At 36.2% G+C, this 12,509-nt stretch overlaps 1 protein-coding gene across 7 annotated transcripts in view; it reads right to left on the bottom strand.

Annotated features, from left to right (window-relative positions):
* The window catches only part of VPS13B (vacuolar protein sorting 13 homolog B), a 748,802-nt gene that overhangs the window by 59,661 nt on the left and 676,632 nt on the right, over positions 1-12,509 (bottom strand). For all 7 annotated transcript variants that reach the window (XM_055303543.1, XM_055303538.1, XM_055303542.1 and 4 more), the window contains one exon: positions 2,516-2,671. In XM_055303543.1, coding sequence (XP_055159518.1) covers positions 2,516-2,671 — 156 coding nt within the window. The remainder of the gene's footprint in view (positions 1-2,515; positions 2,672-12,509) is intronic.

Raw genomic sequence — 12,509 nt, 5'->3', positions numbered from 1 at the left:
CTGAGCCACGAGCCCAGGAGGTACTACTGTAACAACAAAGTCCAACCAATGTTACGTAGGCCTGGGAATATTTCATTATTGTACTTATAGTTTATTGAGTTATGACAGTGGGCCCAGGCACTATTGTTAAGCACTTCACATATATAAACTCATTTAAATCTCACACTAACTTTGTGACAAAGGCACTATTACTATCCCCATTTCACAGATCAGGAAATTGATTCACAAAGAGGTTGAATAACTTGAAGATCACACAGCTAGCAAGGAAATACGCAGCTGGATTGGCTATGATCTTAACCACCAAGGTATACCATGAAAATCCTTTATCCATAGAGTGATCTCCTGCCATTCTATTAATTGGTAACTATTCTAGCAACCATATGCAAAAGAGCTGAATGAATTGGGAAAGTTTAGACCAGAGACATGGTGGTCAAAGTGTGACCCCTGGACCAGTAGCATCAGTATCACATTGAGAATTTATAAGAAATGCAAATTATCATGTCACACCCAAAATCTACTGAATCTGAAACTCTGAGGGTGGGTGCTAACAATCTATGTTTTAACAAGCCTCTTCAGGTGATTCTGATGTACATGCAAATTTGAGAACCACTGGCCTAAGGAAAAGGAAGCTAAGGGGAAGCACCGTAGCTTCCCTTGTTTTTGAAGGGTTGTAATTACAGAGGAGAGATAACTTAGTTTCCACCACAAGGGAATGTGATGTATGTGTTGTTGCATACATCTCACAAGTTCTGATGAGTGGTAAAAACTGACTGAATGGTGAGAGATTTGTGTTCAAAATTAGGAAAGAGCTTCATTTATAGCTGGAAATGACTAATTATAGAAAAGGCTGTCATGTGAGGAAATAAGCCTCATCATCTGGAGTATTCAAACGGATGCTGAATGACCATTTCTTAAGAATGCTGTTAAGTGGGAAGGTGGATAAGGCATTCTTGAAAGACCATGAGTGTCAGAATCAGAAAACCAGAATGTATTAATTGGGTAGATATTTATTGAGAAGATACCCAGGTAAGACAGTTCTGCAGGCAGATTAAAGTCAGTGGCACGTCTTGTTCTTAAGACTTTGTAGCTCAACACTCACACTAGCTAGGCTGCTCCCATCATGAGTCCCAGTAAGACCCATTTGTCCCATATTCCTATCTTTATATTACACTGCCTACCTGGAATGTACTCTCATAATTCAAATTCTACATGTTTTCCAAAGCCCAAATTGAGTCATATGTTCTTAGCAAAACCTCTAAATTCCCTTCACACTTGCTGTCAGTTGTATTTACTGCTGGGTTTATATAAATTTGCAATTTAAGAGCAAAGACTGTGTCACATAGTATCTTTCATTTTACTCTGTTCTACTGCAGGCACTCTATAAATACTTAAGGGTAGTCAGTTCATTGGGAAGACTCTTCTGCTATATTCTTTTTACCTCTGTTGCCCACAATAATGAGAACATGAAGTCCAGCTCCCTGATTAGGTGCAGACCAAGAACGTATATGGTACAGGTCCTACTGTTTACCTCACCAGTTGCTTCCTGTTCACCCCCTGGCACACAGCAATGGACTAGCCCATGCTACTTGATAAGAAAAACTCCCCTTTTCCTTTTCTAGGGACTGAGGGCTGTTTCTATCCTGTCCTCAGTTCACATAAGCTCTGGGTAGACTGTTACAATCCAGATGCAGATGTATATGTTAAAACTCTTATGACAAAACCAGTTATTATATGTACAGTGAAGCCAGTTTTCAGATTTTAATGCTTCCTTTTTTCTTTCTACTCTTGTCATATGCGCCATACTTGAAAAACATCTTTTAAAAACCACATTTTCACATCTTAAGAACACAAAAAAAGTGTCAGATACTTTTTTCCCCTTTTGCAGTCTTAGAACTTCAAAAACAGCCAAAAGGAAGTTTTATAAAATACGTAAAAATATGTGCTGAGAGCTGAGGTTTTATATGCCAAGAGTTAGACTGTAGTGAATTTTTACTGCAGTTAATATTAACTCCTAGGAAAAGAAAGCTTGCTGGAGACCCAGGCCCACTCTGTCATGGGAGGTATCACAACACTTTCTGGAAGATTATTCTTACATGTATGAGAACCAACTTATCCACTGTTGGGTTATCCAGAGTCCCCAACACCCTGTGCTTCTTTCCCTTCTTAATAAAGGCCTTTTGGCTATTTCACAGCTCATTAGCACCTCTACCAGAAGGTAGGTGGTGACAGGGAGGAGAGGTGAAACTAAAATCAGTAAATTTTACTGCTCGTTAGCAGCTGTTGTAAAAGATGTGGGACAAAGGGTTTGAAGCCATCATCATCCTCAGGATTATCAACAAGCACTTCTGAAGTGCTCCCGTGCAAGGTAGTAGTAAGCGTACATAGGCATATCACTGTTTTTCTAATTATTAAATCACATGGTTTTTCTAATTATTAATTATTTCATTTCTCTAAGTTTTGCTTCATTATGTGAAATAATTAAAAGCTGTGTGGGGCATGAACACAAGGAACTCACCTGTTTTTGCACTCCACTGAGTTGCCGAACCTTGATGACGAGTGAAGCAGTCCGACCCTTGTACTGGATAGTCCTAATAAATGTCCCTGCATGGTCCACGCTGAAGGGCTCTGACCAGCGCCAATTGCCCCAACCTTCAATGCAGATGTGTAACAGCTGGAGAGAAAAACAATAATCGTCATAATGCCAAAAGTGCCAACAAAAATCTAGTCCTAAAATGAAAGTCTCATTGCTGGAAAACCTTCCTATTTGTAATATTTAGCATCTGTTTTCTTTCTAACCTGCATTATTCATCCACTTCCAGCTTATTCAACCAAGCTAAGAATAGCAAATATGTCACAGAGAGTCAATGTGGTTTTCCAGATCACATTTTAAACCTTCTTAAAAATAATTGTCCTATCAAATGGTAAAAGGCCTGCTGAACATTTGAGAAAAGACCATTTCATTCATCTGGAGGACAAGAAGGTTGAAATGTGAGATCAAAGAACATTGGTCTTGGCTGATAGTTTAATCCTTCTTATGGTGAGTCAGTAATTAAAGCAAAATTTCATTTGTGGCATTATTTTTGACCCTAAATTGCCATTCCTTATTTTTTCTGTTGATAATGAACGAAATAGCCCTTTGAGGATGCAGTTCATTCAATATATTCTCTTTATGAGATCACACATATCATATTAGATCTACCTTCATCATTTTGAATGTATGAGAAAATGTCTTTGTTCTATCTTTTGCTAGCAGGAGCATGTATTTAACATTTACCAAATGAGCCTCCTGACTCCTGATTCACATTCATGTTTATTCACACAGTATTGCCACTTTTGGTAATATTCATATTTCTTTCATGATCATCAAATGTTTTCTCTTTCTACTCCTACTTATGAAATGCAGCTAAGAAAATCAGTTTAACTGAACAAGTATTCCAAAACAACATAATAATTACTGCTTATTTATTTATTTATTTATTTTAAATATTTTGTTTATTTATTCATGAAAGACCAGAGAGAGAAAGAGGCAGAGAGAGAAGCAGGCTCCATGCAGGGAGCCTGACACGGGACTCGATCCGGGGCCTCCAGGATCACGTCCTGGGCTGAAGGCAGCACTAAACCGCTGAGCCACCCAGGCTGTCCCAATTACTGCTTATTTAGGATAGATGTTTAAATGAAAATAAATAGTATTCTATACAATTAGTAAGAATAAGAAAATAAAACTGACATTTTAGGAAAAACGTTTATATAATATACAAAATCACCATTTTCCTTGATATCATATATAATTTTTTAAAAGAATTAACAAAAGGCTAATCATATGAAACATTTTCCCAATTAACAGAAACTATAAAAACAATGTACACAAGAGCTATCATAATAGGCCCTTAAAATAAATATATTAAGAATATACATGGAAATTATCATAATAAAAGAAGCCTTTTGATGGAAAGATCATTTTTCAGTTTTAGCATTAGAAAGGGCCTTTAGAAAGTGCCTAAATTAAAACATTTCACTAGTCATCACAATATGATTTTGGTGAAAAGTTAAGGGTTTTTTTTTGTTTTGTTTTAAAATACCTTATCAAAATATTTTTTAAAACCTCCTTAAAAACAAAAAACAAAACAAAAAAAAAACCAAAAAACCTCCCAACTCATTTCCCTGCTTTTCATATGGCCCCGTTCTAGTTCTTCCTCCATGCAATTGCCAGTGACCCTGTGAAATCAAAAAGCTACCATTCAGATGATTTCTAGAAAAGAAAGCTAATAGCTAAAAAAAAATAAAAAATAAAAAAAAATAAAAGGAAAAAATTCTGGACAGCAAATACCTTTAGGGAAAATTTGGTCTTATATATGCTCCACAACATAAAAGTACCAGAGTTATCTTTGATCTTTAAATATTAGTTACAGAGAAAAATAAAAAGAAAAGTAATAGTGGTGTTTGGAACCATTTCAGTTTTTTTGTAGAAGCAACTGGGAATAAAGCTCAGGGCACACACAAAACTAAAAGAAACAAGAAAATTGTTTTCTTTGGAGAGACTAGTAGCTGGAAATGACAAAAAAATAATGAGGCAAGGTACTTAAGGTCAAGCTTGGCTATACTTTTCCTGAAAGTTCCACAGCTTCTAAAGAAAGGTTTAATGTATACAATGTAATTTTAATTGAGGAGTGTTCACATTTGCATATGAGCTCAGTTTTAGGTAGCTGCTCACTCTGTGTACACAGCTTTAACTGACAATGTCACCAAAGAATATGCTGTCAGGTTTCACTTGGCAGCTATTTGTTCTCAAAGTGTTGGCATAGATATTTTCTTTGAATTATGAAAATCCAGATACATCTGGATTTAGTTCACACAGAAAAGTTGGGTGGGAGAAAAACATTACACTTCTCCCCCATATGCATCACCAGCAGAATATCTGTAATGTTTGGTCTACTGTTCAAAGCATCTAAATAGCAATTTTTTAATATATATATGTATATAAAAATTTATATACATACATTAATGGAAAAAATTCAGTAGGAAAGGAATTGCATTCCTAAGAGAGAAAATCTACAGACAGGAACTGAGATGGCCCAGCACTGCTTCGCTCCTCCTTCCCACAGCATGACTGACTCAGGTACCAGACACCAGTGCTGATACTCATGGACCGCAACTGAGTATGAGAGTTCTATTCTGTTGAACCAAATGATAAAATTTCACTGCTACAGGTACCAAACAGTCCCCATTTAAAAACAAATGTTCCTATATATATTTTTATTTCTATACTGAAGGAACTATAAGATCAGGCATAACAATTTGAAATTCATGTCATACTACTTGATCCTCATGCAATTTCTTTCTGTCATTCATCCATATAATTTTTCACTCAGTTACTATAAGGGAGCTGATATGCTAGCCACTATGGGGGAAGGGAGGAGGAAGAGCTGTGTTTTCTGTCTTGCAAGGAGCTTATTATCTTACAGGGAAAATAAAGATGCACCAATAAATAACAAGAGGCGCTAGGAGGGGTGCAACATGGCACAGGAGTCTAGAGAAAGGAGGGCTAGCTCTAGGCTGCTATGATTGGGACAGCTTCATGAAAGCAGCTGGGGCTTAGAGGTACCGCAGGATTTCCACTGGCAAAGAGGACGTTTCCTTTCTGGGCTTACGGGGACAATGGACAACGTGAGATGTGAAAGCCAGAAGGTATGCCGAAGGGCAAAGTTAATAGTCTTGAATGGCTGGAGAAAAGAGAACAGGACAAACCAGAGTGAGGGATAAAGTCAGACAGAGAGACCTAGACTGTGGTGGGCTCTGATTTACTAAGTGAGGAATTTGTGCTTGAAGAATCAGCAGGTGGCCACTGAAGCCCTCTGTACAGGACAGCAATGTGTGGAAAGGAGGGGAAGGGTGGAGTGTGGAGGTAGCAGGGCAACTGCAACAGTCCGGAGGAGACGCAAGGTGGGCCAGAAACTTGAGGACATAGGAGAGATGAAGCAATGGCCTCAGCCAAAAAATTGCTCTTCTGTGTTGCCTGGAGCCCATGGTATTTTTATATTCTCTTATCAACTTGGAGATATTCTTGCCCCTCTTACCTATTAATTTCCCCTTACTGACTTACTTCCTCTATCATCTTTTCTATTCAGGCATTTCATTCTTTATGGCCTACTTTGTTAAGTGTCTAATACTTTCCACTGGGGGAAAGAGTCAAAATAGGAACCACTCGTGTTTGAACTTCTCAGTGGGAACTGAAACTAAGAAATAAGGCAAGTTGCATAGCAGCCACACTTGTTGGAAGGTCCCAAGGGGCTACAGATTCTTTTTTTCCAGCAGCCCCACTAGTGCTATGCCGGCAGCCAGACTAAATTCACAGTTTTTCCACTGAAGATCTCAAATGGGAGCATACACAGCTCTCTCTCATTTTTTTTTCAATACAAAATAAAAGTTAAAACTGAATTATGGATCAAGGGGCTGGGGTCAGCTCTCAGGACCACCCACAGTCACCTCCAAAGGGAGAATTCCTGAATCAGTTATGGAAGAAAGAAAAACAAGATGAAATCTAGGGAAACAGGGTACACCAAGGAAGAGAAAGAAAAGAGGATGGCCAAGTTTTTAAAATTGTATTTTAAATATGAATGAAGGTACCAGATACTTGTCTGTGAACTTTATTTTACTACTCATTTTAAAACTGTTATCAGGATGATTTCTAGTGGTAACTTGGACTTCTTGATGCAGGGTATTTTGGAAGAAAAAAGAGAAAGAGAAGGAAAGCTTTCCAAACCAATCACCCTGGAGGTAGAGGCCCCTCTGTCATCACACAAGTGCTGGGGGTAGTTTGCTCTTCCTCAAAATGGGTGTAGGAAGAGGTTTGTAGGTTTTCCCTCATGACTGAATTCAATGAAGGCCACAGATACTGTGCAATCAGCCTAAAACAATCCTTTATGAAAAAGGGAACCCTGGCACACTCACAAAACGTCTGTTAGAATGAAAATTGTAGCTGGAGGCTAGTCCTTGTCAAAAATCTGTTTTAGACATTGACTCATCAATCTTACACAGGAATTTATCATAAGGCAATAATTATACATATGTGTAAGTTTTACCTAGATGTAAGCTTATTCCAGCATTGTCATAATAATAAAATTAGGCACTGCTAGGAAATTGATCTGATAAAATACTGTAAAAACAATAAAAGGTATCATTTGTTAGACACCTACTATGTGCTGAGCGCTAGTCTAAGTGCTTTTTATAGATTTTATCACTGATTCCTTAAAATGTTCTTAGGAAGTAAGTACTTTTGTTCCATTTTACAGATGAAAAAGCAAACTGAGTCAGAGAGGCCAGGCAAGCTTCTCAGGGCCACAGTGATGGGAAGACAAGGGATAAGATTTGAACTCCAGTGTGCTTACAAGAGAGTAAGTGGTGCTGACTCAGGTGTGCCTAACCATACTGACATTGTAGAATCCTCTCAAGCTATTGAAAAAAACAATCACAGCATGAAAAAACATTAAGAATATTACTTAGCAATAGATTAATGGGAAAAAAAGCACAAAAAGATAACATGCAGTATACATTCCATTTTTGTAAAATGAAGAAAAAGTATATAGGGGAGAAAAAAGGCTAGAAATATGCTAGAATGTTAAGAGTTTTTACCTTGGGGTTTTGGGTTTGTATGTTTTAAGTATTCCTTTGTGTATATGTTTTGTGTGCTTTTATGTAATTTCCAAATTTCATACCATAAATATGTATTATTTTGCAATCAGATAAACATTACTATTATTAAAGAGAAAAATATCTAATAGAAAGCATACAGAGTCTGCATTTTAAGGGAAAAGAAATGACACATTTCTATTTTAATAACTCAAATTCAGCTTCCTGAATGAAGCCTCCCTATCTTTCCTAGTCGGTATCACAGTTTTCCCATTTGCACCTGCTGGCACTTTGCTAAAAGGTGACATGATGGTCCATTCATTGCTACAGCATCCAAGCTTCTCTCAGAGGGTCTGGTTTGCACTGTTCCTTATTCACATGATCCTTGGAGAAGTTTAATTTAATTATTTGAGCTTTTTTCCCTAGACCAATACTTTTTTTTTCCAATTTAGCAAATATTTTTAGGATCTACAGCTATTAAATATTTACTATAAGCCAACAGCCTATGCTACACATGGTTGCTATAGAGATGAACAAGACACATGACTGGCACTGAAAATTCTCACAATAGAGTGGGAGAAACAGATATTTAACAAGAAAAATTATGCTCTAAAATTTTATGAGAGGAAAGAAAAAAAATTGTTATGGGACCCCAGATGTATTCTGCTTGGGGAATTAAAAGACTGTCCAGAGAACATATTTAGAACCCAAAGAAATAACATGAAAAAAAAAACATGCTGAAATAAGAGTAAATAAAAAATATATATTACTGTTGTTTCTGATAAACACAAGCAGGTGACAGCCTAACTTGGAGTGGTTCTTTCTGCACAAAATTAATGTCTACAAAGCACACTGACTGCATTACAAACAAGGACAAGTCCTAAAAGTAGCAAGCTATAGCTTCAAATCATTTGTGCAAACAACTTCTTGTCTTATTTCTTGTTAATGTGATTTGGGAAAATAACTTTATAGTATGAACTCAGCAGCTTACATTCCTCTAATAGCTTTGATCCCAACCCAAATGGAGCCACTGAATTTTGATCTGTGAAAGGAAAGAGTCATACTGGCATAAAAATCATTGTTTTAGGAGGCCAGATCTCCCTCTTGCACAGTCAGAGACATGTGTAGGTTATTGGGGATGAGACGTGAGGGCTGGGAAGAGGACTTGCCCACAAGAGAATGGTATGGAAAAGGATGCTAAAGAGGCAGTGAACTCTTAGCAGCTGCTACTTCCCCTTAGGGCATCAGTAAACACCCAGGATTGAAGCATTACAGGCAGAGAGAAAGTAACTGAGCTTCATAGACTGTTTGATGTCCTGCTCTTCACTATCTCCCTGGTCTTTCTACATCTGTACAGAGAGAGTAACTCCCAGGGAAAAACCGAATGTGGCAGTACTCTGCTGTATTTTATCAGAGGTCATCACAAGACAAACATTACAGAGGAAGAGTCAGGAACAACAAAACCAGCTGTGAACAAGGGGGAACTGCAGTTTTTCATAAATTGTGATAATTTAGGGTATCAGAGATGCGGGTAAAGATGGAGGAGAAGCTGTCCCCTCTGTACAGTTGAGAAAGATTAGGACATGCCAGCTAGAAAATGGAAAGTGAGCCAGGAGTTGACTGTCATTCTGCAACAGTCTCATCATTCCTCAAGTGGTAACAGGGTTTAACCAAGGACAGTCCATATACTCTAATCACTAATAAACTAAAATAAGCCATGTGACCTCTGAAAAAATACTACAAAGTAAAGGGAAGAGAATATCATCTCAAAAAGTGAGGGGAAGAGACCAGTTCTCATGAATACTCTCTTGCAGAATTCAGGAAAAGAATAACAGGAAGGTTTTGGTTTTCTTTAAACTGAGCAAAAATACATGACTTCTGTAAAACTGTAGAAAACCATTGAGAAGAAAGAACAGTCTGGCATAAATAGAAAACAGTGTGAGGTTAAAATAAATATGTGATATAAAAAGGTAATTAGATAAAACAATAAGTGCAGGAAAAACTAAAAAATGCATTTGCAGAATACTGATTTACACTGATGGAAGTAGCGCAAGTATGAATAACTGCTATAGAAAAAAACTGAAAGTCTTTAAAGTTAAAGACAAATATATAAAGAAATAGGACATGGGATGCCTGGGTGGCTCAGGGGTTAAGCGTCTGCCTTTGGCTCAGGGCGTGATCCTGGAGTCCTGGGATCAAGTCCCACATTGGGCTCCTTGCATGGAGCTTGTTTCTCCCTCTATGTTTCTGCCTCTTTCTCTGTGTCTCTCATGAGTAAATAGATAAAATCTTAAAAAGAAAAAAATAGGACAAAAAGTGTCACAGGTATGAGAGAAAAACAAGATATACAAAATTAATATAAAAAATGATTCTATATATCTTCTATGTATAAGGCTCTACAGCTTTAAAACAGTGCATTGTGTCCTTCCATCTATTGTCTTCAGTAAATTATTTGAATTTCCATAGGTAAATGTCACACATTTCTAGCAAACATTAAGGCTTAATCTGTTTCAACATATCTATAATCAAATCACAGAATCTTTCTAAAATTAGAAAAGATTTATATTTTATAAGTAATTAAACAGAAATCCAAAATCAAAAATTTATTTATGGTTTTTCCCTGTTTGGGCATCAATCTCTGTCTAAAAATTATCTATGTAGAGAAAAAGAAGTTAAAAAAGAAGTGAGAGTAGGATGAATAATTGTGGTACTTCTGACTTATATACTGTCTACAAAACAATGGGATTCTTTTTTTTTTTTTTAACAATGGGATTCTTAATGTGTATTCTTTGCTAAAAAATTAAATCTGGGACGCCTGGGTGGCTCAGTGGTCAAGTGTCCACCTTCGGCTCAGGGTGTGATCCAGGTCTGGGAATCAAGCCCCACATCACCATTAGCTCTTCGAGGAGTCTGCTTCTCCCTCTGCCGGTGTATGTGCCTCTCTCTGTGTCTCACATGAATAAATAAAATCTTTTAAAAAATTATCTCAATCTAAATTATCTAAATTAGTGAAAAATAATACACTTCAAAAAATTTTTGCAAGAAGATATCATGAGCAAATTCCCTCATATTTTAAAAACATAATTTTATGCATAATTTTTGGGACATATTAATCATAAAATCAGATATAAAGGCACATAGTAAAAACAGTATAAAATGACATACAGATTTTAAAAAGATCATTTCAGCATTACACACATACATTGTTTTCATGTTTCTAAAGGGTGTAGACTTCCCTCTATTTAAATGATAGGTGACTGAGAAAACATGATACTGCCTTAAGTCCAGAATTGTGTGAGTCTTTGAGATGGTTCACCCTGATAACTGCCACAAAGGGTTAAAAAGTAAAAATTCAGAAAAATGTATATGTATATGTATGTGTCAGTACAGAAAAGTATGGTTTGTCCATAAAATATGAAATAATCCGTATTTTCTTTTAAGCTAATTAAATAAAATAATAATTTTAATTGCTTAATTGAGTTGCAGTCAGAGCCAGGAGATTTTGGTGCTGTGTAGACACATTATTTTAACAGAATGATAGCTGACGGTTGCCACGTTCTTAGTTGGACCCAGCTGTTCAGTGGGAGAGAAAAGAGCATATTGGATAGAAATAATAAAGACTAATTTAGGGGAGCTGAAAAATGGAAACCAATAAGATAAGACACTAGAGATACTGTTTAATAGTCACTCAGGTTTGGAAAAATATTTTGAGTTTGTGAGCCAAACTGTTTTGTTTGTTTGAAAATAAATTTTGACTAAATACAAATATAAATAATAGAGAAACCCAACCTAAAAAAACTTTCTTTCAAATTGTTCTCAAATGTAACATTCACCACTCAGCAAAATTCACTTTTTAAAAAAATTTTTTTTCTCAAAATTCACTTTAATGTAAAATAGAAGACATTCAAACACGTGTCCTAAGAGGGGATAAAACAGCTTTAAGCAATCTTTGTTTTTAGTCATCATGGCAATTTAAACAATTATAATTGTTATCCCTAATTTTTAATTAGAAAAAAAGAAGTCAACAGATGGATATAAAAGAAATCCAAAATTTTTATAGTTATTTATTTTCATTTAACTAAACTGCCTTGCCATACTAAGAAAACATTTTTGTAAAGGTTAAATAAAGTATTTCATGGCAACCGCTGCTTCTCAGTGCCTGTATAACAAGAAACATGAGCCAAAGTTGTGCAAGTTGGTTTTCTTTCCCAGTAAGGGAATGTGGTATCTAAGACCTTGTCCTAACTCATTTTATCCCCAAGTGTAAGTCAAGCAAGTCAAATATGAACTAATGCCTGAAGGGAAGTCCCTGACTCCAAAAGTATGGATTATTTCACATTTATCTTAAAATCTGCTCTCAGAGTTCTTAAAATTCACTAACTTGGCAAGTCAGGAATTATCATGAGAAATGAAATAATTTCATAACTATGAAGTCATCCAACATTCCATGCATCTGACACTCATTGGGCTTGGCCATGTCTTGGGCATTATTCTGACCTTTAGATAATAAGCTCTTCAATATCCTGTTCAGTATGGAAATAATTAAAAAGTGCCACAGTATAATAGGTATGCCATTGTCTTTAACAGAGTTAAAGCTTTTGTTACAGATTCGTGCTAATAGATTATGATTAGAGACAATTACATTATGTATACTGAAATCTTTATAACATTCTTAATCAGTATTTCCCATTACTTAAAAATGGCAAAATACCACGCTTTAATGGTCCAGCTGCATTCCCTTTCTCCAAGTACTCTGGATGAAAACTCATATTTAAAACTAGTTTAGTAAAGGACCTTTATGTTTAGACATCAAGAATTCACATTTCCAGAGCATAGGATTGTGAAAAGCCTTTGAGTGTCTTGTAAAAAGCTTAAGGAATCTT

This window comes from Nyctereutes procyonoides, unplaced genomic scaffold, assembly GCF_905146905.1.
Source record: "Nyctereutes procyonoides isolate TBG_1078 unplaced genomic scaffold, NYPRO_anot_genome, whole genome shotgun sequence".
NCBI classification, from domain to species: domain Eukaryota; kingdom Metazoa; phylum Chordata; class Mammalia; order Carnivora; family Canidae; genus Nyctereutes; species Nyctereutes procyonoides.
This window is presented reverse-complemented; position numbering and strand designations above follow the sequence as displayed.